Source organism: Dioscorea cayenensis, chromosome 12 (genome assembly GCF_009730915.1).
Source record: "Dioscorea cayenensis subsp. rotundata cultivar TDr96_F1 chromosome 12, TDr96_F1_v2_PseudoChromosome.rev07_lg8_w22 25.fasta, whole genome shotgun sequence".
In the NCBI taxonomy this organism is placed as follows: Eukaryota; Viridiplantae; Streptophyta; class Magnoliopsida; order Dioscoreales; family Dioscoreaceae; genus Dioscorea; species Dioscorea cayenensis.
The window spans coordinates 18,908,092-18,933,634 of record NC_052482.1 but is presented as its reverse complement, the minus strand read 5'-3'; the positions used below and the strand labels follow the sequence as shown (position 1 = coordinate 18,933,634).

General features: G+C 34.0%; 3 protein-coding genes across 3 annotated transcripts; 1 reads left to right on the top strand and 2 right to left on the bottom strand.

Annotated features, from left to right (window-relative positions):
• The first annotated feature begins 3,920 nt into the window (after window positions 1-3,920).
• Window positions 3,921-10,606, top strand: LOC120273260 (adenine/guanine permease AZG1-like). The gene is made up of 6 exons (XM_039279888.1): window positions 3,921-5,797; window positions 6,463-6,547; window positions 8,671-8,909; window positions 9,018-9,156; window positions 9,247-9,380; window positions 9,472-10,606. The coding sequence occupies exons 1-6, from the start codon at window positions 4,095-4,097 to the stop codon at window positions 10,160-10,162; spliced, it is 2,991 nt and encodes a 996-aa protein (XP_039135822.1). The 5' UTR covers window positions 3,921-4,094; the 3' UTR covers window positions 10,163-10,606.
• A 211-nt stretch (window positions 10,607-10,817) lies between these two features.
• LOC120273500 (CBL-interacting protein kinase 18-like) lies at window positions 10,818-12,990 on the bottom strand. The gene is given in 3 exon segments (XM_039280133.1): window positions 10,818-11,498; window positions 11,500-12,546; window positions 12,835-12,990. Coding segments are annotated over 2 exon segments (1,296 nt in total). The 5' UTR covers window positions 12,418-12,546; window positions 12,835-12,990; the 3' UTR covers window positions 10,818-11,120.
• Window positions 12,991-15,096: 2,106 nt separating this feature from the next.
• On the bottom strand, window positions 15,097-21,042 carry LOC120272959 (5-amino-6-(5-phospho-D-ribitylamino)uracil phosphatase, chloroplastic). The gene is made up of 11 exons (XM_039279591.1): window positions 20,907-21,042; window positions 20,691-20,807; window positions 19,450-19,518; window positions 19,205-19,309; window positions 18,488-18,542; window positions 18,274-18,347; window positions 17,362-17,445; window positions 17,146-17,286; window positions 16,993-17,058; window positions 16,395-16,504; window positions 15,097-15,414 (listed from the first exon to the last, which is right to left on the bottom strand). The coding sequence occupies exons 1-11, from the start codon at window positions 20,997-20,999 to the stop codon at window positions 15,246-15,248; spliced, it is 1,083 nt and encodes a 360-aa protein (XP_039135525.1). The 5' UTR covers window positions 21,000-21,042; the 3' UTR covers window positions 15,097-15,245.
• Window positions 21,043-25,543: the final 4,501 nt, after the last annotated feature.

Sequence of the window (25,543 nt, the reverse complement as noted above, 5' to 3'; positions counted from 1 at the left end):
TTGTGGCAACAACCAACCACACACGCCAAACTTATTCACACTATATTTTTAATGTTCACACATCAAGGCCTCTACATAATATGGATGAGATTGGCCTCCATGTCATGTAATGTAGGTGAGACTTATATCACTAGTCACGTTTCATTGTTTGAAAATTTGGCCTTTTATTAATTTATTCTTAAATAACTTTTTTTTTAATATTTAATTTGTTTGATATTTTCCTATATCTACCTTTCTTTTTGTGCACCATTCGCTGTGGCTTTGTGTCTTTCTCAAGGTTTGTTTTTCATAGCTGAGTTCAGTGTCTATTGTTGTATTTTTAAAAAAAAAAAATTTTTTTTTAACAAAATAAATGAATCATATTTATTAGAAAAATATAACAAAAATATAAAAAATCAGGAAAGTAAACAATATAATTAAACAGCAAAAAAGTCCATTAGGCGTGGAAGCGAAAGACATAAAAAACACTTAACTATATTTATTTATTTTTATTTTTTTAAGAGAGAATGTGCAAAGCGTTTAATTAAAATATTATTGAAGAATTTTTTTTAAATAAATTTTTCCTAATCAACTCCTTCACTATTTGAATTGAGCTTTTTTTTTTATTTTTGTGATTAAAGATATAGAAAAATAATAAAAAACTTTAATAAATGAATTATTATGACTTTTTTTTGTTGTTGAATGTCACTTTTTTTTTCCCATGATTCTATTAAATTAATAAAATATATTATAAAATTTTGGGGTTTTTTTTTCAATATATCTTTGAAAGTTTGCCTAATTATTTGTGTACCTCCCAATAAAATCAAATGCCATGTATACTGATTAAAATTTGATTTGTTTGTATATAGACACCGTACAACAATAAAATATATTATTATATATTAAATGACCAAGCAACTTATATATATACATTAACAAAATAAGTTGATTTTATTCATTATGTGTAAATAAAAATTAAGATCACTTTAGAAATTTAAATAAATTTATATTTTTATTATTACAAAAACTAATATTTATATAATTTATAATATGTTTTAATGACATATGTAAGATGTATACACACACAAATCAAATTTTAAAGGTTACACATAACATCTGGTTTAACTCAGTATGCAATTAATCAAACTTTCAAGAAAAAACAAGAAAACAAAAAACTTTGAATTTTCTTATATTATCATGTCATGTACACATAAATGACCTTTACATAAAATCATTTTCTATGAGCACTTTTTCTCTTCTTTTTATTAGGTTTTATACAACCACCTTCTAGGGGTATTTAAGCATCTTATAAATTGGTTTTGTTCTTAATGATAATATTCTTTTATCAAATTTTATTTTGGTTTTCAAAATAAATATGTTTGAATGGTTTGAGATTGAGACAACAGAGGGGGAGCAAAGAGCATATAAATGTTAAATCAATCAAAAGTATACACACACACACACACACACACTATATATATATATATATCTAATAAAAAGAGGAGACGTTTGGATTGGATATATCCAAGACTTCAATCAAAAAAGTATTAATCTAATCAGTTAGCTTGATTTCAAAGGATTAGAATGACATGCACCCAAATGGTCCCCCCAAAAAGGTTGTACTTATCTAAGCAATGTAGGGTCCACTAAAGAGACTTTCAAATTAATAAGAGTGGTCCTACACACAGACTCTGGCTTTGGCCTGTCTCCAGTGTCCATGGGGCGTGCATTGATTCCATGATCTTATGTTTGCCTACTTGCAAAATTATTTATAATTAATTTTTTTTAATTTTATGTTGTATAAATTATCCACCCTTTCTTAGTTTTGGGTGGCTTGGTTTCAAACTCCATCATCATCAACAAGAGCACATCAAGAAAAATCATTAATAATAACCTTTTCTAATAATTAAAGAACAATTGGCTTTGAAAAGGCTTCTATCATTTAAAGAAGTATGAAGTAAGAAGGAACTTTGCTTTCATTTTTTTAGAGAAAACAAAACTTTCTTTTTTGAGATCATGATGACAATTTGAAAGTTTGTGTATATATTTATCAACAAATGTTGCTTCATGTGGTAAACTTTGGGAGTCATTTAGGTAGTATTGAGTTATTTATTTATTTATTTATTTTAAAAAAAAACTACAAGCGCTTGTTGAAAAATCCATTACAAAAATCCATATTTAAATAAAAAAGATAAATCATATTTGTTAAAAAGAAAAAAAAACATTAAAAAAGGTCCTCATTTTTTAAAAAATAGATAAATCATCTTTGTTAAAAAGAAAAAAAAAATATAAAAAAATATTAAAACATATATAATAAAACAACAATAACATAATAACAATATAGAAAACTATAAAGAATATCAAAAAATACTGATGGTATATAAATACAACTGCAACAATATAAAAAAACTAATTAAAAATAATAAAAAAATAAATTAACACTATAACAATAATTTTTTAGGGATGGAGTGAAGTTCTAAGAGAACCTCATCATCTTACTCTTTTGCTCACTTTACTAAATTAATCGATAAGTCAAAAATGAAAGACATTTTAATGTATGCATTGATCAAATAAAACATGGTGTGAAAAAACTTGAGCACATTGTGTCCTTAAAAAAGTCAAAGCTGGCTAAATTGATTTGAATATTTCCCTTCCAAACAAAGTATTGACTAAAGGTAGACAATCAAATACGGATTATGTGAGGAGCAATTTCTTCAAACTAATTAAAGAAAATCATTGTGTTAGTTACAAGTACAAAAGGTCCTGTCGCGTGAGAAGGTGTCTAATTTATCTTATTATTATATTAATTCTTAATTTTGACTCTTAAATATATTATTGATCACTGTACTTTTGATGTTTGGTTTATATTGTTCTTTGTATTTAAAATTATATAGCAGAGTGTTTCTACATCCAATATTTTTCACTTTGACATGACGAATAAAGTTTTAATAAATAAATAAATAAAACAATATAATATATTAAAGGGAGCTAAGTACATACGGGCACATTAATAATAAAATAAAATAAAAAATACAATAAGGAAGGTAAATTATGTTTGAATGGGAGAATTCATTTTATTTTTATTTATTCATGGGTTATTAGATAATGTTACATACAATTTGACATAATTACCGAAGCTAAGACCAAAAAAAGAATAAAATTAAAATAAATTGCAAATAAAAAATTACCCTTTATGCCTTTATTTTTTAAAAATAAAATACATATTTATTGTGATCGTTAAATAGATTAATTTATTTGTGTCATCTGATTTTTTTTGTTTTTAATCACTATAAATACGACAAGAAATGGATAAAGAAAAACATAAGAAAAAATAAAATAAAATGAGATCCGCAGCTGAGCACTGTAGATATAATTGGCTCACCATGATTTTGTTTTTTTTGTTTTATTATTTTTTTCTCTGTTTCTTTTTTTTAAATTTTATTTTTTTGATAACACTTATTGTACTTGTTTTCCTGTTATATTTTGTTTTTTATTAGTTTTCTTATATGTTATAGTTATCCTCTTGTTTTTTAGTTGTCGTCGTGTTTTTCCATGTATTTTAAGTATTTTTTTAATTTTTATAAACTAGTAGTTTATCTATTTATTTAAATAAAATAATAAAAAAACATATAACAGTGTTAAGCAATGAAGTATCCTATTGATGCAACGATACAAAATTACAAGTAGCTCTTTATAAAAAATAAAATAAAAAAAAAAAATTGCAAGAAAAAATAATCCACTCCAGCTAATCCACTAAAATAATCGATAACTCCAACTTTTAAGGGAACCACTAATTTAATTAAATATTATTTATCTCTATAAAAAATAATTAATTAATATAAAACATCCAAAGCTGAATCTGTACATCCTATACAACAAGCTCCCCTCTCCTCCACCCACATGCCCCCCCTCATACTTTGACCTCCAACTCCCTTAAAAAAATCTATTAATATTAAATTAAATAATATAAATAAATAAATAAACAAATTAAATTAAATTAAATTAAACCTTCACTACAAATACCTCCAACCTTTGACTCCCTCTCTCCATAACTCTCTCTTCTTCTTCTTCTTCATGATAACAAGAAGAAGAAGAAGCACCACCAAGGTCCTCCAATGGCGTCATCTTCAATCACTCGTCTAAACACTTACATCTCCACCACCTTCATAGGCCGCCGTTTCAAACTCACAGAACGGAACACAACCTTCACCACCGAACTCCGCGCTGGCACCGCCACCTTTCTAACCATGGCCTACATCCTCGCCGTAAACGCTTCCATCCTCTCCGATTCCGGCGCCACCTGCTCCATCTCCGACTGCACCTCTCCTTCCCCTTCCTGCAAATTCCCTCCAATCGACCCAGGCTACTCCTCCTGCCTTTCCCGCGTCCGCCGCGACCTCATCGTCGCCACCGCCGCCTCCTCCACCATCGGCTCCTTCATCATGGGCTTCTTCTCCAACCTCCCTCTCGCTCTCGCTCCCGGCATGGGCACCAACGCTTACTTCGCCTACACCGTCGTCGGTTACCACGGCTCCGGCAATCTCCCTTACAAAACCGCTCTCGCCGCCGTCTTCATCGAAGGTCTCTTCTTTCTCACCATCTCCGCTCTCGGTCTCCGAGCAAAGCTCGCCAAACTCGTCCCTAAACCCGTCCGCATCTCCTCCTCCGCCGGCATCGGTCTTTTCCTCGCCTTCATCGGTCTTCAAAACAACCAAGGTGTCGGTCTCGTCGGCTACTCCTCTTCCACTCTCGTCACTCTCGCTGCCTGCCCTCGCTCCGACCGTGTCTCTCTCGCCCCCGTCCTCACCTTCCCCAATGGCACCACCTCTCTCCTCCCCGGCGCCACCGTCTCCAGCCCCATCCTTTGCCTTCACCACAAGATGCTCAGCCCTACCTTCTGGCTCGCCGCCGTCGGCTTCCTCATCATCGCCTACTGTCTTATTAAAAACATCAAGGGCGCCATGATTTACGGCATCGTCTTCGTCACCACCGTCTCTTGGTTCCGCCACACCTCCGTCACCGCCTTCCCTGACTCCCCCTCCGGCGACGACTCTTTCAACTACTTCAAAAAAGTAGTCGACGTTCACAAGATCCAGTCCACCGCCGGCGCTCTCAGCTTCTCCGGCATCTCCCGTGGTTACTTCTGGGAAGCTCTTTTCACCTTTCTCTACGTTGACATCCTTGACACCACCGGAACACTCTACTCCATGGCTCGCTTCGCCGGCTTCGTCGACGACAACGGTGACTTCGAAGGCCAGTACTTCGCGTTCATGTCCGACGCCACAGCCATCGTCGCCGGCTCACTTCTTGGCACTTCACCGGTGACGGCGTTTATTGAGTCATCCACTGGGATCAGAGAAGGTGGCCGGACTGGGTTGACGGCGATCATTGTTGCTGGTTACTTCATGTTGTCTTTCTTCTTCACGCCGTTGCTGGCGTCGATTCCGGCGTGGGCTGTGGGGCCGCCGTTGGTGCTCGTCGGAGTTTTGATGATGAAGTCGGTGGTGGAGATTGATTGGGAGGACATGAGAGAAGCTATACCGGCGTTCATGACGTTGATATTAATGCCGTTAACGTATTCCATTGCTTATGGGCTCATCGGAGGGATTGGGACGTACATGGTGTTGCACGCCGGAGATTGGTCGGCGGTGGGGTGGCGGCGGTTTGTTGGACCATCTTTGAGGATGAGAGTGAAGGATCAAACAGCTACTGTTACTTTGACTTGCAGAAGTAACGGTGGTGATGCTAGTAGTACTGCTAGTACTAGCATGAGAGTTGATGATGGAGATGCAAATGAGAAAATTCATGCACTCGTTTAGTGGATTTTTTTTTTTATAATTATTGGTACATAATTTACTAGTTGTGCATGCAAGAACAAAAGTAGGGGAAAAAAATAGCATAAAAAATTTGTTGATACTTTTTTGTTTAATTTATATGGACGAGTATTTATTGAGAAGACAGATTTGAACTTTAGTTTACGTAAGATTTCTTTCGTTGCTTGTGAAGTGTAGGGTGGTGCTATCTCTATCTGTAGTCACATTTGGTGGTTTTTGATACGGATGTGTTGATGTATTAATTTTGTATCTATAGATGTTTTTATTATTATTTATTTTATATTTTTAAATATCATGTTTGATAGGTTAATTGTTATGCTTAATAATTTGTTTTGTTTTAATTGAAATTAGAAAAATTGAAGAAGATATTTTGATCGGTTGATAGTTTAGTAATGTATTGATGGTACCATCCATCCATCCACCCACCAAGCTCACACACAAATGGAGAATGGACATAGTACTAGGTACTAGGTTGGGAGAGACAATACTCACAAGACTAGTTTGGTTTTCCTTGATTGGAAGGCAATAATTTGAGGGAGAGAGAGAGAGAGAGAGAGAGCGAATGAGAATGGGACAAGAACTCCAAGTTGGAAGGAGAGACAAACGCAAGTTGTTTGAATAATATGTTTATGAAAACAAGAGTGTGTAGTGGTTGCACATGGGACGGCCATAATCCCATCAATGCCACATTGAAGTCTGTTACCATCCCATTAGCTGTTGTTATACCTTTCACTGTATCATATTAGTGTATCCTTTGATCCTATCCCATCCCACCATTCTTCTTTCTTGCTTCTTTCTTACTTCTAGATATTCATTGCATTTGAGTTAAAAAAATGTTTACATACATCCCACAACTGCAACTTGTTCCTTTCTTTCTTTTTAGTAAGGTAAATTATGTCTCAATTTTTATTATTATTATTATTATTATTATTATTATTATTAGCAAGATTAGTTCCAATGCATTACAAACCATTTTTAAGTGTTACAGTTGTAGTGATGCATGGTTCAAAACAAGACAATAGGATAAGAGATTCAAAGAATGCAAGGCATTGCCGTATAAATGTCAAAGGGCATGAAATAGAGGTCAACAAGGAACTTGAAAAATATCAATGTCATTATCTTTGCTTTTTCAAGGACTTTAGCCAATTTATTAATCAACAATTGCTTGTGTGATTGATGGCTTCTTTCAAATGGAAAAAGTACTACAGAACCAACAAAACACAAGGGTTGGGAAAAGAGTGGTGGCGATGCCTCTTTTGGAAAAAGAAGAGAACAACAACAATAATAGTATTGTTATTATTATTATTATAAAATTTACTAAAAAGGTGTTGGGTCAGGGACAGGGGATGGATATAAAGTGTACTTTAAAACAGAGTAGATAAACTATGAATATAATTTTAAATATTTTATCATATCATATAATCCATTTTCATTTCATATTCATTGTTAATATAATATGTGTACTTTATTTAAATTTTAATATTGTGAGTGAAGTGGTTGTCTGCTGATTATTTATATCTCATCAATATCATATAAATTATTTCTATAAAAAAAATTGATTTTTATATCATTTTGATATTTAGGAGAGCAAAATCATGTCCTTATCTACAATAATTCTATTTTTCTTAATAATCATTTAGTCGATTAGTATCAAGTTTTTATGTAAATTTTTTTTTTGTCTCACTAAGAAGGCGAATTAAAACTTTAGTTTGCTCAAAGTGAGAACACAAGTATTGTTGAGCTTGTGGTTGTGCTTCACACCTATACCTGTGCCTGGTTGTCATGTAATTTGTTCACATTTGTCAATAAAAATAAACAAATAAATATAAAATATATGGAGTAAATAAAAAATCTCAGGGTCGTTTGACATCGTTTTTGTTTTTCGTTTTTTGTTTTTGTTTCACTTTTGTTTTGTTTTTGTTTTATTTTCAAGTTTTTGAAAACAAAAAACAAAAACATGTTTGGATATACTAATTGTTATGTATTTTAAAAAGTTGAAAACCAAAATATGTTTGGTTAATACAAAATATTATGATTTTTTTTATCATTTTTTTCAAATTCATATTTTAAAAAAATTTATAAAAATTTATATTTTTATATTAGTTTACTTGATTTTATTATTAAATAAAATTAATAACATATACTAGTATTGTATGGTAAAAAATATCTCATAAAAACTGTGCCATTTAAAAACTAAATGTGTTTGCCTTAAAAAATTTAATATATATATATATATATATGTTATATCCAAGTGTAATACATTATCAAAATATAATTTATTATACTATACAAACTAATTTGTAAAATATCAAGCCCAAATAATAAATTTTTATAAATATTTTTTTAAAAAATATATATTTTTTAAATAGTTAGTATTAATTTATAAAAAATTGATATTTTAAAGAAAAATAAAAATAAAATAAAAAATAAAAGGAATTAAAAATTAAAAAGAGAGAGAGAGAGAGAGAGAGAGAGGTAGAGGTAGGAAGGGTTTCAAAACAGTGTGAGAAGAAAGCTCAAAAACAGTGTTTTCGTAAAAATGTTTTAAAACATGAAAAAAATATTTTTTTAAACATGAGAATTATTGTTAAAATTATGTTGTTTCTCTTTTTTAAACATGAGAATTATTGTTAAAATTTTTAAAAAATAAAAATAAGGTGCAAAACATGTTTTTTATTTTTATTTTTAAAATATAAAATTAAAATAAAAAACAGGAATTGCCAATAATACCAAACCGCCCATTGAATTTACACTTTTTATACTATTATTTCTCCCATGTATAAATAGGCCCATGGAAAAACTCGAAATTCATCATTCCGTATTAAAAACATTTCAACATTTTCAAGGGGGTAATTAGAAAAAGGCAAATTCGTCACTGAGATCTACGATTTCAAAAGGGGGTCTTCCCAACGGTCACATTGAAACCCTTGTTCACAGAGCAATGGCGAGAAGAAGAGAAGGGCAACAACGGAGTTCCGGAGCCTCATCCATGGCTTCCCAAGAGAAGGACACCGACGAGGACAACGCTAAGGGCTTCTTCGCTTGCTATCTCCTCACTTCCTTGAGCCCTCGCCGCAAGGGCCACACCTACATTGGGTCGCTTTCTTCTCTTCAATCCCTAATTTGGTTTTTGATTCTTGATTTTTTTTTTCCAAAAGAAAACAAATTGCTGAATTTTTTCATGATTTTTTGATAATTTTTCAGGTTCACGATCAATCCCCGGCGCCGCATCCGGCAACACAATGGTGAGATTAGGTGTGGTGCATGGAGAACAAAGAGAGGGCGCCCTTGGGAAATGATACTCTGCATCTACGGCTTCCCTTCAAATGTCACTGCACTTCAGGTTGATATTCAAAGATCTAATCTTTTTTTGTTTTTTAAGTGCCAAATGTGTTGTTCTTGAATTCTCTGGATTTTGCTTGAAATTTTGCAGTTTGAATGGGCTTGGCAGCATCCAGTGGAGTCTTTAGCAGTCAGGAAGGCAGCTTCAAGCTTCAAATCACTCTCAGGCATTGCCAATAAGATCAAATTAGCATACACTATGTTAACTCTTCCAGCTTGGGAGAAGTGAGTGTTTTTTCTTTTGGATTTGCTGTTGTTTTGTATGATGAGTAATTGAAGCTAGATTGACTTGTAATTCTTGTTTTTTTTTTACCAGCTTAAACCTCACTGTAAATTTTTTCTCAACAAAGTACATGAAGCATACTGCTGGTTGCCCAAGGTTGCCGAAGCAAATGAGGGTTAATGTGTGTCCCATGGATGAACTTCCTTGTTATTTAGAAGGTCAGATTTCAGATCACAGCAATGAAGGTGAAGATGAAGAAGAGGATGAGAATGAATCTATTCAGTATGACAATGGCACAATGGAAAGTGCTAGTGTTGAAAGAAATGTTTTTTCTGATGATCCAATGGATGATATCAGACCAAGATTAGTGCCAAAATGCTCAATTTCCTCAATTGAATATGCAGATGAATCTATTGAAGGTGGAAGTTCAGTGATTGATGCATTGGAATATGTTGATGATTTGAGAAGGGAGTCATTAGAGGATTTCAGACTGCAATTGGGAGCTGAATCTCCTCCTATGTCCATTGACAAGAATAACAAGTTACAATGGGATACTTCTCTTAAATCATGCAATCAAGAATCACAAGTTCTTGAAGGAAAATGTTTCGACAGTTTGAGACCGCCTTCTACTCCGAAGACCGGCAATAATCGAGTTTCTTCTGAAGATATTCTTTTTTCACCGGAAGACAAGATAATAAACTTGGTAACACCTTGTAATAAGCCAGCTTCAGTCTATCCAGACATCATAGACTTAACTGCCTCTCCTATTATTATACAACTTTGATATCAGCTCTGGCATATGTTGTATTCTTTAATCTTCATTTCCTAAATTTGTCTATTATTTCCATCACTTTATTTGTACTTTGGTGATGATCTTATGAACCAGATTTATGTGATTCATAACTCATCAAGATCATTGATGTGATGTTTTTAGGATAAAGAACCATGATTTGTCAAAACATGTCATCCACAAAGAGACTATTACATTCCAACAGCTTCTATTCTATCAAGATTGATTTAGAGTGATTCCTTTTGCACCTCACCCTTTTCCTTCAGACAATTCCTTTTTAATTTTTTTAATTGATACATGTTTTTTTGCTACTAAATTAATTGGCTTATTTCTAAAGATAAACGGCATTCATTAGTGCAAACAACTGTAGTTAGATTCTAAATCTGTTTTATTAGTATATTAATATTTTATGAAAAGAAACACTTTACCTACCTGCACTAGGCTTGGCTTCAGATAAAGATCAAGAAATCAAGGAATGCTTTTTAAAGCGAAAAAGTATCACGGCCGTGTATCATATGTGCCATTTGCCTTTGCTTTTCCTGTTACAATATTCTCATTGTAATTATCTCACATGAATTTCATTGCATTGGCATATCCATTATCAGCAAAGTTGAATGGAAGAGCTTAGGAACACACTTTTACTTCAAACTCATTGATTAGAAGGAACAAAGTATGAGTACTCATTGACAAGACTCGGAAGAACAAACTCATGCAACTTTAATTCTCCAATGAGAGACATTAATGCTAAAACTATTCTCTGATGAGAACTAGAGATGCCGGTTCTGTTCTTCTCCAAGCTAACATTATTCTAGCTCTAGTGTGTGTGTGTGCATTAGGTGATGGTGGAAAACATCTATCAACATACCGATAATTCTGGAACAGTAGAGAATAATAATACCGGCAAAATATTAACAAAAGATTATTAAGAATAAGGATAACCAAAATCCTTATTTCATTTCTCACCTTGCCATGCCCAAACAATGTCCTTCAATGCAGGCCTTATGTCTTGCTTCCACAGCTTCTGATACTCTAAAGTATCACCATTCGTCTTGCTTATCTCGACCAAATGAAACTCTGGTGTGACCTCGAAAATTTCTGCATCGATAGCTAATGTGCCTTTTCTTCCTTCTTTCAATGCTTCCATTTTCAGAACTCCGCCGTCCTTCTTCCTGACCCGAATCTTCAACCTTCTCATGACATCTTCCAGCTTTGAAATTATGGTTGAAGCCGGCATACTTGAAGTGAACCTTGCATCTCTTTTATCATCAGATTGCTCAAACAAACCTGAGAGATCAAAACCAGCTGAAAGAGAGATAATATCAAAAGCATTTCAAACTTGTCGGTTTCATCACTGGACTGTTCTCACTGGAATTCAAGACTTCTTCAGCAGCTTCTGTGTTTGTATCATTAATCATCATCATTGGTTTGTAATCAAATCCTTTTCTAAACCAAGAATTTTCCATAATTTCTTCAATTGTGATCCTTGTACTAGGATTTGGATCAAGGATCTTAGATAACAATTTTCTCACATCACTAGGGAACCAACCCGGACATTTGAATTCCGCCTTTCCAATCTTTCTATACATCTCCATTAGATTTTGATCATGAAAAGGAAGATAACCAGCTAAAAGAACAAACAATATCACTCCACATGACCATATATCGGCTTTCGCTCCTTCATATCCTCGTCGGCTTATCACTTCCGGAGCAACATAAGCAGGTGTGCCGCAAGTGGTGTGAAGTAATCCATCCTGCCTCTTAGACTCAGTGAGAGCACTCAGACCAAAATCAGAAACCTTTAAATCACCTTCATCATCCAAAAGAAGATTCTCCGGCTTTAGATCACGATGATAAACACCTCTGCTATGACAAAAGTCGACGGAACTAATCAACTGCTGAAAGTATTTTCGAACAACGTCTTCCTTGAGCTTGCCTTTTAAAAGCTTATTGAACAGCTCACCACCTTTCACATACTCCATTACAAAGTAAATCTTGTTTTTGTTTGCCATGACTTCAAAGAGCCTCACAACATGAGGGTGTCTAATGAGTCTCATCACCGAAATTTCTCGTTTTATCTGATCAACCAAACCAACCTTTGAAACTTTTTCTTTGTCGATAACCTTTATAGCAACACTTTGCGAGTTCTTGAGATCCCTGCCATGGTAAACCTTAGCAAAGGTTCCTTGGCCAAGTAATTTCCCCAACTCATACTTTTGCATCAAAATGCAACATTTGTTTTCTGTCGACATTTTTTTTTTCCTTTTTTTGTATATGTATCTGTAACACTTCCAAATCTACCACAGAAAGAAACCAACCATTATCTTCAACTTCTTCTCTGAATGAACTTTGATTGCCATTGATTTGTTATCAAATTTCATCTGAAATAATAATGTTAATCTTAGCAGGTAAAATCAAAGCATTCGGTATTCCACTTTACAACCTATGAATTAAAGTTTTCTTTTCTCAAGAAATTATTAAGTTCTTGCATGAAAAATTCTAAATTTGTGAAAACAAATCACAGCATTTATTCACCCACATGAATCAATTTAACAGCAAATCTCAATTAAAACAAGGAAACAATCCAACAATATCAATATCTTACAAACAAAACAAAAATAAATAAATAACAACATGAATCATGACAATGTAAAGAACCATAAACACACCTGAGTGAAGAACAAATACACAGAGAAATTTGTGCAAGAAGTGAATGAAACTCAGAGACTCTGAACCTCAACACATTTGTTTTCTGTTTTAATTGACAAAGAAGACAATTAAATTGCCAGTGTCTTATTAAATTTCTGGGCCCTCACATGGAAAATGAAGCCTCCTCCAACCTCCAAGTTTCTAATCACTACTTCATTTATTATAAAAAAAAAAATTATTATAAATATTTATTCTTTTTAACAATTAAAAAAAACATTCAACATGGTACACATGTGTGATTTATGTGAGTGCTGCAATTACATCACAAATTAATAATCATCTGCAATTTGGTATCCTAAGTTTAATCTTTGTCCATTCAGACCATAATTTTAATTTTATTCTAATTGAAATTATCTACATTTTTTTATACAAACCAAATAATAATAATAATAATAATTATTAATTCACTTTCTATTAATGAGTAGTAATTTCCTTTCAGTGGGTCCCACACAGCCATAGGCTCCACACGTGATGTACCTGCCAAATGGGGACACGTGTCGTCATATGATACATCAAACTACGAATCTCTAGGACTGAGTGTTTACACGTGGCAGTATCCAATAAACTCGGAAGTGCTACGTCAGCATCTGGTTTGACACGGTACACTCCCGCGACCATAAATCTTGGGGATGGGATTGGGATGGGCCCACATCTCAACAAGAACAAGGATATTTTTGTCTTTTTCTTGATGTTTGGGAGATCAACGGCTGATAATGCACCGGGTGTTAGAGAGATATGAATGCGAGTGCGACCGTTTGAGATTAAAGCCGGTCTACTAAACCGCTTCAACTGTCTAATAATTGAAATCATAGCCATAAAAAACAATTTATTTCTTTAAATCACCAAAATTGTTAAATTATTATTATTGTTGTTGTTGTTTTATTATTGTTTTATTTATGATTTATGGTGAAGCTGGTGAGTGAAATTTGAAATATTTGAAATGGGAAATTCAACTTTTAACTTAGGCAATATATAATGTTTTGTTTGGATAAATTTTGAATTAAATGGATATTATTTTTATTATTTTTGTTTAAAATATTTTTTGTATCAAATATAATTTAACTTAATGAAACTTGTTGAAAAAAAAGTGATAGGAGACCTTTCTGGAATGCATTTGTTTGTTTTCCAAAAACAAATAAGTTTTTGAATATCAAGTACAAAATGCCATTTAATATATTTTAATTTAAACATGATAATAATATTTAAAATATTACCATTATTAATTATTAAAAATTAAAAAAATTACTAATAACCATTTGGTCTATTGAGTCCTTCTGTAGGATATTTTTCGAACTAGGAAAATATGTTCAAACCCCTTCACGTATTTTTAATACATGGTTTATCTATATTTATAAATAATGAAAAAATATTACCGATTGTGTCCATACTCACACTCAGAGCAAACTGGCAAATGAATACTCAAACTTGGGAGGGGTCCAAGAAAGTCATCAATATTTCTTTTCACGTTTTGCAGACACTCACCTAAATAATAACATGCTTCCATGGATTATGAAGCTTCCTTGCACCTTACTTTGTTTCCATTCAATCACTCTCATGAGCCTCCTGTTGTGCTTTCACATAAGAACTAGCCCACAACAAAGAGAACCTTCCTTTTAGCATCCACTAGTTCTAATCTTGTCCCCTCATTTATTATTATTATTATTATTATTTTTTATTTATTTATTTATTTTTTATAATAATAGTACCAGATATTAGAGAGATTGGACAAACAAGGAATTAATGGTTGGAGGTTGAAAACAAACATTATAATCAGATGTAATATCTGTGTTTTGATATTTGCATGTATGTTGTTCAGTATAAAATAAACCAAATGGCACTAAAATTTCAATAAAATTAAATACAACCAATATGTAACAACTCCCAAGGAAGATAAGACCACATAATCTCACCTTATCCATTTTAAAATAAACTATTTACTTGCTTGGTCTTTCAATATTAAATCCTTGCATTCTCTGTGAGTGTGTTTTTCTCATTTTCTCAATTTAACATATTGGTGCTACAAAATTAAATTAAATAAAAAAAAAATTAAAATTAAAACTACTTATTTATTTATCTATCTATTGACAATGCGGACAAAACACCCTGCACACTTTAAATCCTCAACAATTGCTGGTAAAAATTTCGAAATTATATCTATTAACCATGAGCTATCTATCTATTTCTCATGTCACTAAATAATCCTTTCACAATGAAACATCAAATTATAACAAAAAATATATATATATATATATATATATATATCAAGGATAGATCAGGCCATCTGTACATTACATTTCTTTCTTTACAAAACCAATGGTTGAACTTTGAAGGATGAACCAAAAAACAAAACCCATGTATGAAATATAGAAAATCAAAAGAGGGTGTCAATCATAAGCTTCCTTTTAGGAGGTGATTTATCTTCCACTTGCTTCTGCAAATCCATGAAACTGGATCCCTTGTGTGCAAATAATCTCCGAAGATTAATCACAGAAAGCTCACCAAAGCTAGCTACTGCAAGATCAGCCTGCTCCAACTCATATCTGCAACATGTAGAATACAAAAATTAGTCATTTGTGGGGTAGTGATAAAGATTAAACTTTTTTAAAACAGAAACGAAAAATTACATAGTACTTCCTTCTTAAGTTAAAAACAGAGCTTCTGGTATTTACTAACAGTGAGATCAAAATCAATGAACATCTGCATAACATATAAAATGCCATGCCCCACAGAGTATGGCCTTTTAAAGATCTAGAAAAATGAGTGGTCAGTGATTTGCACAGTGCTAGCAACCTTTATATTTCATCAGATTTTTCTTCCATGTGAAAGTAAACTAGTCATGCACCAATCATCTGACAATCTTGTTGCCTTCAGCAAAGATCTGGTTTTGAATTACTTTTTGGTTATATTCAGGTTTATATGTTTTTCTTTTATTTAGGAATTTCCAAACATGAAAATGGTTTTAAAAAAAAACAAAATGTCCATGTTAGCTCTTTGCTCAAAGGTTCTTAAGTTTATGATGCCAACCAAATTCCTATGAATGAAGGTTTTCTAAGTGACAAGAATCACTCTAGAAAATCTGCAAATCTTATTTATTAAATATATATACATATAACTCTTTTCTTGACCTGCCAAAAGAACCTTCTACCCTAATCTAATAATATAACAAAACACATTTATTGAAGGCATTCAGATTCTAAAGGATAATTGATTCTAAAAATATAGTAAACATATCCTTAAAATTTTCAAAATATAATTTTAAAAAAGCAACAAACACAGAACAGAACGATGATTAGCTAACAAATCAACTAGTATTTTACTGTTTCATTAACATATAAAAAAAAATTTAAGTTTTGGTTTATGAGATAGGATATCTTGCAGTGGTGTGCAAAACTTTTGTTATACTTGCAACAAGAGGGACACATGTCACGCAAGCATAAATGTCAGCTAATCTAGTGCAATAATTTCCTCAACTGGGTACAAAATGCAATTTAATATATAGGGATGAAAATGAAATACTCACGCAGGATGTGCTCCAATTAGAGCTACAGCCATCATGGTACAATTGTGAGCAGCAGTAATGCCTCTCGGATCATCCTCAAACACCACACATTTGGAAGGTTTTCTATCCAACTGTATAAAACCACAATCAAATATATTAAAATTCAACCAAATTAAATAAGAATTCCACAGAAGATGTAGCATGGTGCATTTTCCACAATATGGTAGGATAATGAAAGTAGTTTTGATCAGCAAATATAAGTGGGATGCGTCAAACCAATATAGTGTTTTGGGATGGTTGGCCAACAGACAACAGTGGTACAGAGTACATAAAGTTTAGGGACAATATTTTACACACCAAAACTAGTTATAAGATCAAAATGCTTGAGCGCCAATATTTTAGGAGCAACTTGGACACTAGGTGGGATCTTTCTTCCTCACAAAGACAACAGACGAGGGAAGACAACGTAACAATACATAATAAAAGGCCCAATTTAACTTTCTAACAAGACTTCAGTAAAAGTGGACCACAATCAATAGGTATGCTCTTTAAAAAAATGCAGAAAAGTTACAAAAATAGAAACAAGGCAAGGCTAGAGATGAGAAAGAACTGTTTGTACCTTTAATGCAGCCGAGAGAAATCTATGAGCTATGGATTCCATTCCATCCTCTTCTGTAACAATAGCCTGCCAACCATCAAGAATATAAAAAATGACCATTGCTTTTAAGGGGTACATAAGGAAACAAAAATAAAACATTTATACACACCCAACCTGGAAATATTTAGTTAGCCCCATTCTTTGCAGACTTTCAAGCATATTTCTCCGATCAAGACATGATACAACTGCACATGGAATGCTAGCAGTGTAAAGAGCATCCAACCATTCCTTCAATCCTTCCATTGGGGTTTCAAGCTGAACAAGCATGAATATATATAAATAGAGAGTATTGCGTGCAGTACATAAAATTCAGGTGGCAACGGATCTAACTTGGAGAAGATTCTCATAGTATAACTGAGATAACCGAGATTTCAACTGTTCTAACTCACTTTCTCCTTTTTGCCAACACAAAACCTGGATTTTAGAGACATCAGTGACATGAGATATCATGATGATGGAAATAATAGGACCAAAAATATCAAATGAAAACAAGCAAATGTGACACAACCAACAGATATTCTTCATAAAGGAAACCTCGATAATCTAAAGACATAAAAAGCTGTAGGAAGAATGAAACATAAAGAGAGAAAAGATCAAGCCTAAGGGTAAATAACATTTTGAGTTCATTTGAGTCCCATAAAAAAAAGTTCGTTGTATGCTGTTTCATTTAGATGTGCAATTTGTCTGAGCATGTTTCTTCTGAGTGGAAATGAATACTTGACTATGGTCACTTCTCATTTGAGTCAATGTGCACTTCAACTAAACGGGTCATTGTTCCTATTTTTGGCATGAAGCTACCATATATTTTATTTGCCTATATATTGAAAAGTTAAAAGGGAAACCTAGTGGACAAATTCGCACTAATCCAGGGACTAGAGGAGTCAAATGTCCTAAACTTCAACCACACACACAACAAGCTTGTGTCCAAGCATCAAACCCATGACCACATCTCCAAAAGCAACACCTACCATGTGATAGAGCACACCTCCATTTGAACATGTATTGCATAATGGCTTAAGAAAATCACACACACAATGGATTGTTAATGCAAAACATTCATATCTCCTTTCAAAACAAAAACCAGCACCAAGAATAGTAACTACCACCAAGTTAAAAACAACTGCTAGTTTTTTCTAGTATAACCTGTAAACATAATAACTAAAATATCACGTATAACATGAAAAAATAGTGATTGTGAATTATATAAGCATGCAGTTGATATGATGAGGAGAATATGCTAACCTTTTGTAATACATGATCAGCACTTGTGTGAAGGATGGCTCTTCTTATATGGTCATCTGTGGGAATTTCCTTCCCTGCTCAAGAATTAATAGGTAACAATATTTATTGTGCTAAAAAACTTATTGGTAATATCACCTCCAGGATAAATTTGGACCAATAAATATAAGTAGTTAAAAGAAAAACTATTTAGCAGAAGAAATTCAAATAATCATACCTTCTTCTGAAGCAAGTTGCCTCCAAGCATTGAGTTTCAACAACCGAGTATCAGCCTGTGATACAGCAGAGAAAATGTCAATTAATTGCTGAGAAATGCAAAAATAGGATAGCATATTTTCAACATCACTGGGGTCCTGCCATTATAAGTCAAGAAAGGGGTAGCCAACTACCCTTAGGTAACAATGTAAACACAACAATACCAAGTATAGCGGAGAATCTGTCTGCATTTGGTATCAACATTTATTTAACACCAGAATTTACACATCCAGTTAATTTTTGCTTGCACAAAGCTAAAAATGGTGAAAATATTTCAAGAGCCAGCTCAGCAGATGGACCAGAATCAGGGCAAACAATTTTAGGATGAATTGGTAGTCCAGAGAAAGGCACAGACTGTTTGATTACAGGCTTCAGATTCTCTATTATCTCTACATATTCATGGTTCAGATGAAGTAGGATATTATTATTCAATATATTAGATACAAAATGATGCAAAATATTTAAACTAATAGGAGATTATTTATCAAATATACCTTGGGGGTATCCATGCTACACCATGGATAAACATGCATTCCTGTTTAAATTTGACACATGGCTAAACAGTGTTCAATAATATGTCAAATCATCATATTCTTAGCACTCTATAACAACCAAAACAGTCCAGCTTCATGCATTAAACAGGGGCATAGTTCTAATCCAAGATAGGAATCTAACATACAACGACATTGTCCCATGAGAAGATAAGGCCAATAGCTTCATCTGGCTTCATAGCATGGCGTATCCTCTGGAGCACGCCTTCTTGCAAATTATCATTCAAATAATCCTGCCAAAACAAAAAAAAAAAAGAGAAAGAAACACATGCCAGAGACCAATAAATGTCCCAGTAAATGAACGTCAGAAGTCAAATGTTAAGAATATGTGCAAATTCGTTCATTAAATTTATAAAGAAGTGAACATTCATACCACATCAACCTTTAACGGCCCATCCATTCGAAATGTTTCAAACCCTTCCCCATATTCAGCCCCAATTGCCTGAGAAACAGATACATGCATCATCAAAGACAGAAGACGTTTTAAATAAACATTTTTCCAACACCACCGCATCCAAGCATAAAAATTGGGAAATCATAGAAAACCTTTAACGCAAACTATATAAGAGAAATCACATCTACTTGTATAGGTAATTTTTACACAAAAAATTAAATGAAAATAGGAATTCAGCAAAACAAATATCAAAGGTGTGAAAGAAAAGGATTCAGCAAAAACCAAATCAAGAATAACATCTCAAGAAAATTCTCCTCAACTACAAAAATCCCCAAAAAAGTAAATAAAATAAATAAAAATTGATTTGATGTTTTATGTTTATGAAGCTAGCACCTTCATTATGTCATATCACTTTCTGAATATTTCCTCAACATAATAATCATAGTAGCGACAATATTTTACCTATATCACTGCACAGCTCTACTGAATCTCAAAAGTAAATCCATATTATAGTCAATAGCTACCTATTCAGCTGTGACAGTCTTATCATAATAGGCCATATAATCCCCTTGTCTTTAGCAGCAAATTAGTTTAAATGTAGTATGCAGTAACTTTTTCCACTGCATGGAGATAGAGTGATATATTTGTTCAAAGAACCATTCAAGTACTTAAAAATCAACTGCTTCTAATCAACAATATTACTCCACCCAAAAAGGGATAATGCTTCACTCTAAAAGCACAGTGGTTTACTTCCTTTCAACTTGCCAGATGATATTAATGCTAGGCAATGAGCGCAAACTATAGATTTCACGTGAGCATCGTTACTCAAGTGTGGTTTTTCTCCAACACTAAGTATAATACCATCAAGAACCATATATATTCTGAGCCTCCATCTTCATCTTATCCATTTGTATCACCATCATATCACCATTCTCAGATGGTTAACAGAAATACCTCATTGGTGGTGCTTGACAATGATCAAAAGAGCTAATTTTTCCGCCATACAGAATGAATGCATTTCTAAAGAAAAGGTTCTTGAATGCATTTCTAAAAAAGAGGTTCTTTTTGCGAGAAACAAATAAACAACAGAATTCATTCCCATTAAAAAAACCACAGCATCTCAAAACAGATCAAACCTTTCAAGAAAAACCCTAGAAAAAGAAATCACAAGCTTAAAAAAAGAGAAAAAGAAAAAGCAAAATCAAATCGAAACCACGAACCTCCTGGACGAAAACCTTGCTGGGAGGAACTGGAACTCCATTCCCAGAATCCCTTTCTCCAGAATCCGATGCTCGGCTGACAACCAAACCCCTTCTTATCTTCCTGCCGTTCAATCTCTGCAAAAACAAAAAAGAACCGCTAAAAAAATGAGGAAAAACCCAAAAAATAAAAAATAAATAAATAGAATAGATTCGAGCAAAGATAAACCCTAATACCTGACATCGAAGCTTCAAAGAGAGATTAGGGTTTCGTAGATCGATCACGGAGCGAGGAGGGATGAAGGATGAGCTCCCGATACCGCAATCCATGAAAACGAACAAGGAGCTGAAGAAGAGAACCGAAACGAAGCTTTTAGAAACTCTTTTTAAAAAAAAAAAAATTTATTAATATATATTTTAATATTTGGGATTTGTTTGAAAATGGAAAGTACAAAAATGCCCTTCTATTTATACAAGTATATCCTCGTGATTCCTCATAAAGTCATAAGGATGGAAATGAGCGAACGAGGAGTATAGCAAATATATTTTAATTAAAAATTATAAATTTATAATTAACCATATTTTAAATGGTACTTTTTTTCATGCCACTCTTTTGATTCTAATAACTTCAATGTTTTATATATTGGGTAATTTTTTCTTATGTATGTTATTACATTTGTATATAGCATATGGTTATATAGGGGAATATATTTTATTTTTAAGTAAATTAATTATATTTTTTATTTTAATTAAAATCATGATTTATTTAAGTGGAAATTGTCAAAAACACCCTGTCAGTTTGCAATATTGCCAAAAACACCCTGTTAGTTTTTAGCACTCCCCAAGCCCCTTCTTTTTTTGAATACTAAACGATTTTTTAAACCCCCAAACATCTAACATTGATCGATAGAGTTAATTTGGAATTTTTGGACCCGAAATTGTCCCTTACGTGGGGAAGTTGTGGCAAATGCGAGGGTTTGACTATAATGCCCTTGGGTCGATGAGTTTTTATTTAAAAACGAAACTCTCATTTAAAATATGAGGTATGTAGGTTACTGTTTAAAAATGAGGTTTTACGTTTAAAAATGAGTTTTCTATTTAAAAATGAGTTTTTGTTTAAAAATGAGTTTTCTATTTAAAAATGAGTTTTTTTGTTTAAAAAAATGAGTTTTCTGCTTTAAGAAAACGAGTTTTTATTTAAGAAATGAGGTTTCTTTAAAAATGGAGGTTTGCTTAAGAAATGAGCTCTACATTTTAAGAAATGAGCTTTACATTTTAAGAAATGAGGTTTTTGTTTAAAAATGAGGTCTGCTTTAAGAATGAGTTTTTGTGGTGTATTTATCACCCCAAAAATCTCTTTATCTAGCATGGGTCGAGCCATGAGACAAACAGTCACGGCTCACAATCACGACCACGCTCGTATGAAAAATGGGATTTCGAACCCTAGAATTTTGATCTCCACCCTCGATCTAGATCTCGATCTTCGCAGAGAAAAGAGATGCAACCTTTTCGATGCCTTCGCCGACGACGAGGAGCATGCGGTCTTCCCCGAGGTCGACGGCGAAGAAGATGAAAGAGATGAGGTCGACTGACGGGGAAGACGATGAAGACGAAGACGAAGACGGCGAGATCGAACCCCTCATCGGCTCGCTTCCTCCCTCCGCTCCTGTCACACCGACTTAGGCACCATGGATCCAAAACCCGAATGATCCCTAACCCTAACCCTATCATATCCATGTTGCGGTCTCCGTAGTCGAGAATGGTTCCGCTCAAGTTCAAACCTGTCTTATCCGACGTCGCCACCGAAGACCTCACCACTCCGACCTCCGAGGAACGTCTCAACCGGATCGCCAACGCCGAGCAAAGATTTCTTCTTTAAGACCCCACGACGAGCAGCCACCTTCGAGATCGCTCGCCGGATCCGGAGCAGTAAACGACTCAGCGTTCAGCGAGATCGTCGACGATGAGATACTCAATGTCCCTACTCAATGAGGTTTCGTTTAAAAATGAGGTCTCTGCTTTAAAAAAATAAGCTCTCTGTTTAAGAAAATGAGTTCTCTGTTTATATGCTTGTTTGTCTTTTGTTTAACTATCGATGTTTCGCTTAATATATTATGCTTTACGCTTAAAAAGTGCTTAAATATCGTTGTTTCTATTTAAATATGTACGAGTGCAACCTTTTCGATGCCTTCGCTCGACGACGAGGAGCATGCGGTCTTCCCCGAGGTCGACGTACGAAGAAGATGAAAGAGATGAGGTCGACTGGCGTGGGAAGACGACGAAGACGAAGACGAAGACGGAGAGATCGAACCCTCATCGGCGCCGCTTCCTCCCTCCGCTCCCGTCATCGACTTTAGGCACCATGGATCCAAACCTCTGAATGATCCCTAACCCTAACCCCTATTGCTATCCATGCTGCGTCTCCGCAGATCGAGAATGGTTCGCTTCAAGTTCACCCTCGTCTTATCCGACGCCGCCATCGAAGACCTCACCACTCCGACCGCCGAGGAACGCCGCCAACCGGATCGCCAACGCCGAGTAAAGATTTCTCCTTTAAGATCCCCACACGCAGCAAAGCCACCTTCGAGATCGCTCGCGGATCTCGGAGCTCAGAGACTCAAGCGCTCGCACGTAGATCGGCTGACGATAGATACTCAACGTCCCCTACTCAACGAGGTTTCGCTTTAAAAAGGTCTCTCTCGCTTTAAAAATAAGCTCTGCTTTAAGAAATGAGTTCTCCGCTTAAGAAAATGAGTTATCCGATTGATATGCTTTGTTTGTCTTTGTTTAACTATCGATGTTTCGCTTTAATATATTAGCGCTTTACGCTTTAAAAAGTGCTTAAATATCGTTGCTTTCTATTTAAATATGTACGAGTAGCCAAGATTAATTGGTTTTTATATCCGGGGATTAATTTATCACGTAAATATTTGTTTTTTCTCGCTTTAAATATTAATGTTTTAGTTTAAAAATGAGTTTTATGTTTTTAAAAAAATGAGGTTTCGCTTAAGAAATGAGTTTTCACATGTAAGAAATGAGTTTTGCTTAAGAAATAAACTTTTCTGCTTAAGAAACGAACTCTCTGCTTAAGAAATAAGTTCTCTGCTTTAAAAATGAGCTCTCTGCTTAATAAACGAGTACATGCAAAAAGGAACGCAAAAAGAACGATGTACTGACAAAGTGTAAGCAAGCGAATGAATTTCATATACGTTAGGTAAAAAGTAAGTGAAACAATAAAGGAAGTAGTCGATAGGATGCAAAACTCACTGAGTCTGTTCGTAAGTTTTAAAATTATCGAGGTAGCAAATAATTTTCCCTTTATTTAATTATTTATTTATTTATTATATTTGGATATATATATATATATATATACACACACTAAATATTATGAGGCTATCTACAAATTATAAAACGTAAGAGAGAGCTTGAAAGTGACTGATGAGGGTATGATTTAGAAAGAGGGAGAGAGACTAGACGTATGTACATAAATGACACGGTTTTTTTATATATATATAAAGTTGTAAAAATGATGGATGATAAGTAATTTCTGAAAGTAAAGAGGAAAGTAATTTTATCCTCCTACAAATGACAAGTTATAAATCATGATTCAAGATATAACAAATTTTATGATTTTTTTCTAATGAAATTTACTTTAAATTAATTTAAAAAAAGGGAAAATTACTGTTCACCCCTCGTAATTTTCAAAACTTCCCAAAAACCCCCTCCTACTTTTACACACCCCTTTGATAGTTTCTTCCGTTAGCTGTTTAACTTCCATTTTACCCCCTACCGCTCACTTCAAATGGCCCACGTCAGCGAAATCCCATTTTTGGCCTTTGAAAAATGCGGAAAGCGAAAGCGCCAAATAACATCATGCTCAACTCACGGCTTTCTCGCTGGCTTTCGATAGACAACGCCAAGGAGTCAGACTACATCTTCGTTGTTCTCCTCATTATCATACCCGAAATATATAAATCTGGGTTTTTCAAAACGTAAAATGAAATTGATTTCCATCGGATCGTCAAGTCGCACTTCATCTTCAAACGAAATGTGACTCGATTTTATCTGTCGAGACACAAAGATGTGCCATCGTCGCCTTCTCGCTTATGGTTGTAAAAGTCTGTATTACTGACGAGAAGAACTATTGTTTAAATAATGTTTAACTATTTGCTATTATCCGCTTTAAATATATTACTAATATGTTTAATAATTGTCATATCCGCTTAATACTTGCCATCTCCGCTTAACATTATCTTTACATGTATAACTATTAATATTAACGCGTAAATTATCAAAGTCTCCGCAGAAACGGAGATCTTTTTTCGCTTGATCCGAATTGTCGGCATGCGGCACGGCAGTGGCAAGGTTATGGTATCCCGTGCATAAGAATTAACGCCGTCATTAATTCTTACGCACGTAAACTATAAATATCCGAACACCCGCTCGTTCTCATCAATCAATGCCGGCCACTCGTCGCTTTAACTTTTTTTCTCTGAAATATGAAGAGTCGATCCCGCTTGTGGAATTCACACCATAACAACTGTGAAGAACCCTCCCCAACGGACAACCACTCGTCGTCCCTCATCATCCTCCTCCTCCTCCTCCTCTTCCTCGCTCCTCCTCTTCCCACGGACAACCACTCTATCTCGAAAGGATGTTTCGTGAACCTTCTTCCTTATCTTCGAATCATTTAGCCGCAATCACGCAATAGTTAAACTATCTTTTTCAGCAGTCGAAATGCTCTCATAATCGCTCGAACGCGGAGGATTCTTCGACGGTGGACGACTGCAAGCTAACGTTGAGCATTTCGACTTGGGTAAGAAAAGAAAGTTTTCACGTATTTCGTGATCGTGAGGATTCTCAGAGGAGGGAGA

What these genes read in the sequence shown, in the direction of transcription:
- LOC120272959 (XM_039279591.1), bottom strand. Translation starts at nt 20,999, where the DNA reads ATGGATTGCGGTATCGGGAGCTCATCCTTCATCCCTCCTCGCTCCGTG. An exon ending in GCAACTTGCTTCAGAAGAAG is followed by an intron (nt 18,348 to 18,487) that starts GTATGATTATTT and finishes ATTCTTGAGCAG; the next exon opens with GGAAGGAAATTCCCACAGAT. An exon ending in CTAATTGGAGCACATCCTGC is followed by an intron (nt 15,415 to 16,394) that starts GTGAGTATTTCA and finishes TACATGTTGCAG; the next exon opens with ATATGAGTTGGAGCAGGCTG.
- LOC120273260 (XM_039279888.1), top strand. Translation starts at nt 4,095, where the DNA reads ATGGCGTCATCTTCAATCACTCGTCTAAACACTTACATCTCCACCACC. An exon ending in AAAATTCATGCACTCGTTTA is followed by an intron (nt 5,798 to 6,462) that starts GTGGATTTTTTT and finishes AAGAGTGTGTAG; the next exon opens with TGGTTGCACATGGGACGGCC. An exon ending in ACTCTTCCAGCTTGGGAGAA is followed by an intron (nt 9,381 to 9,471) that starts GTGAGTGTTTTT and finishes TTTTTTTACCAG; the next exon opens with CTTAAACCTCACTGTAAATT.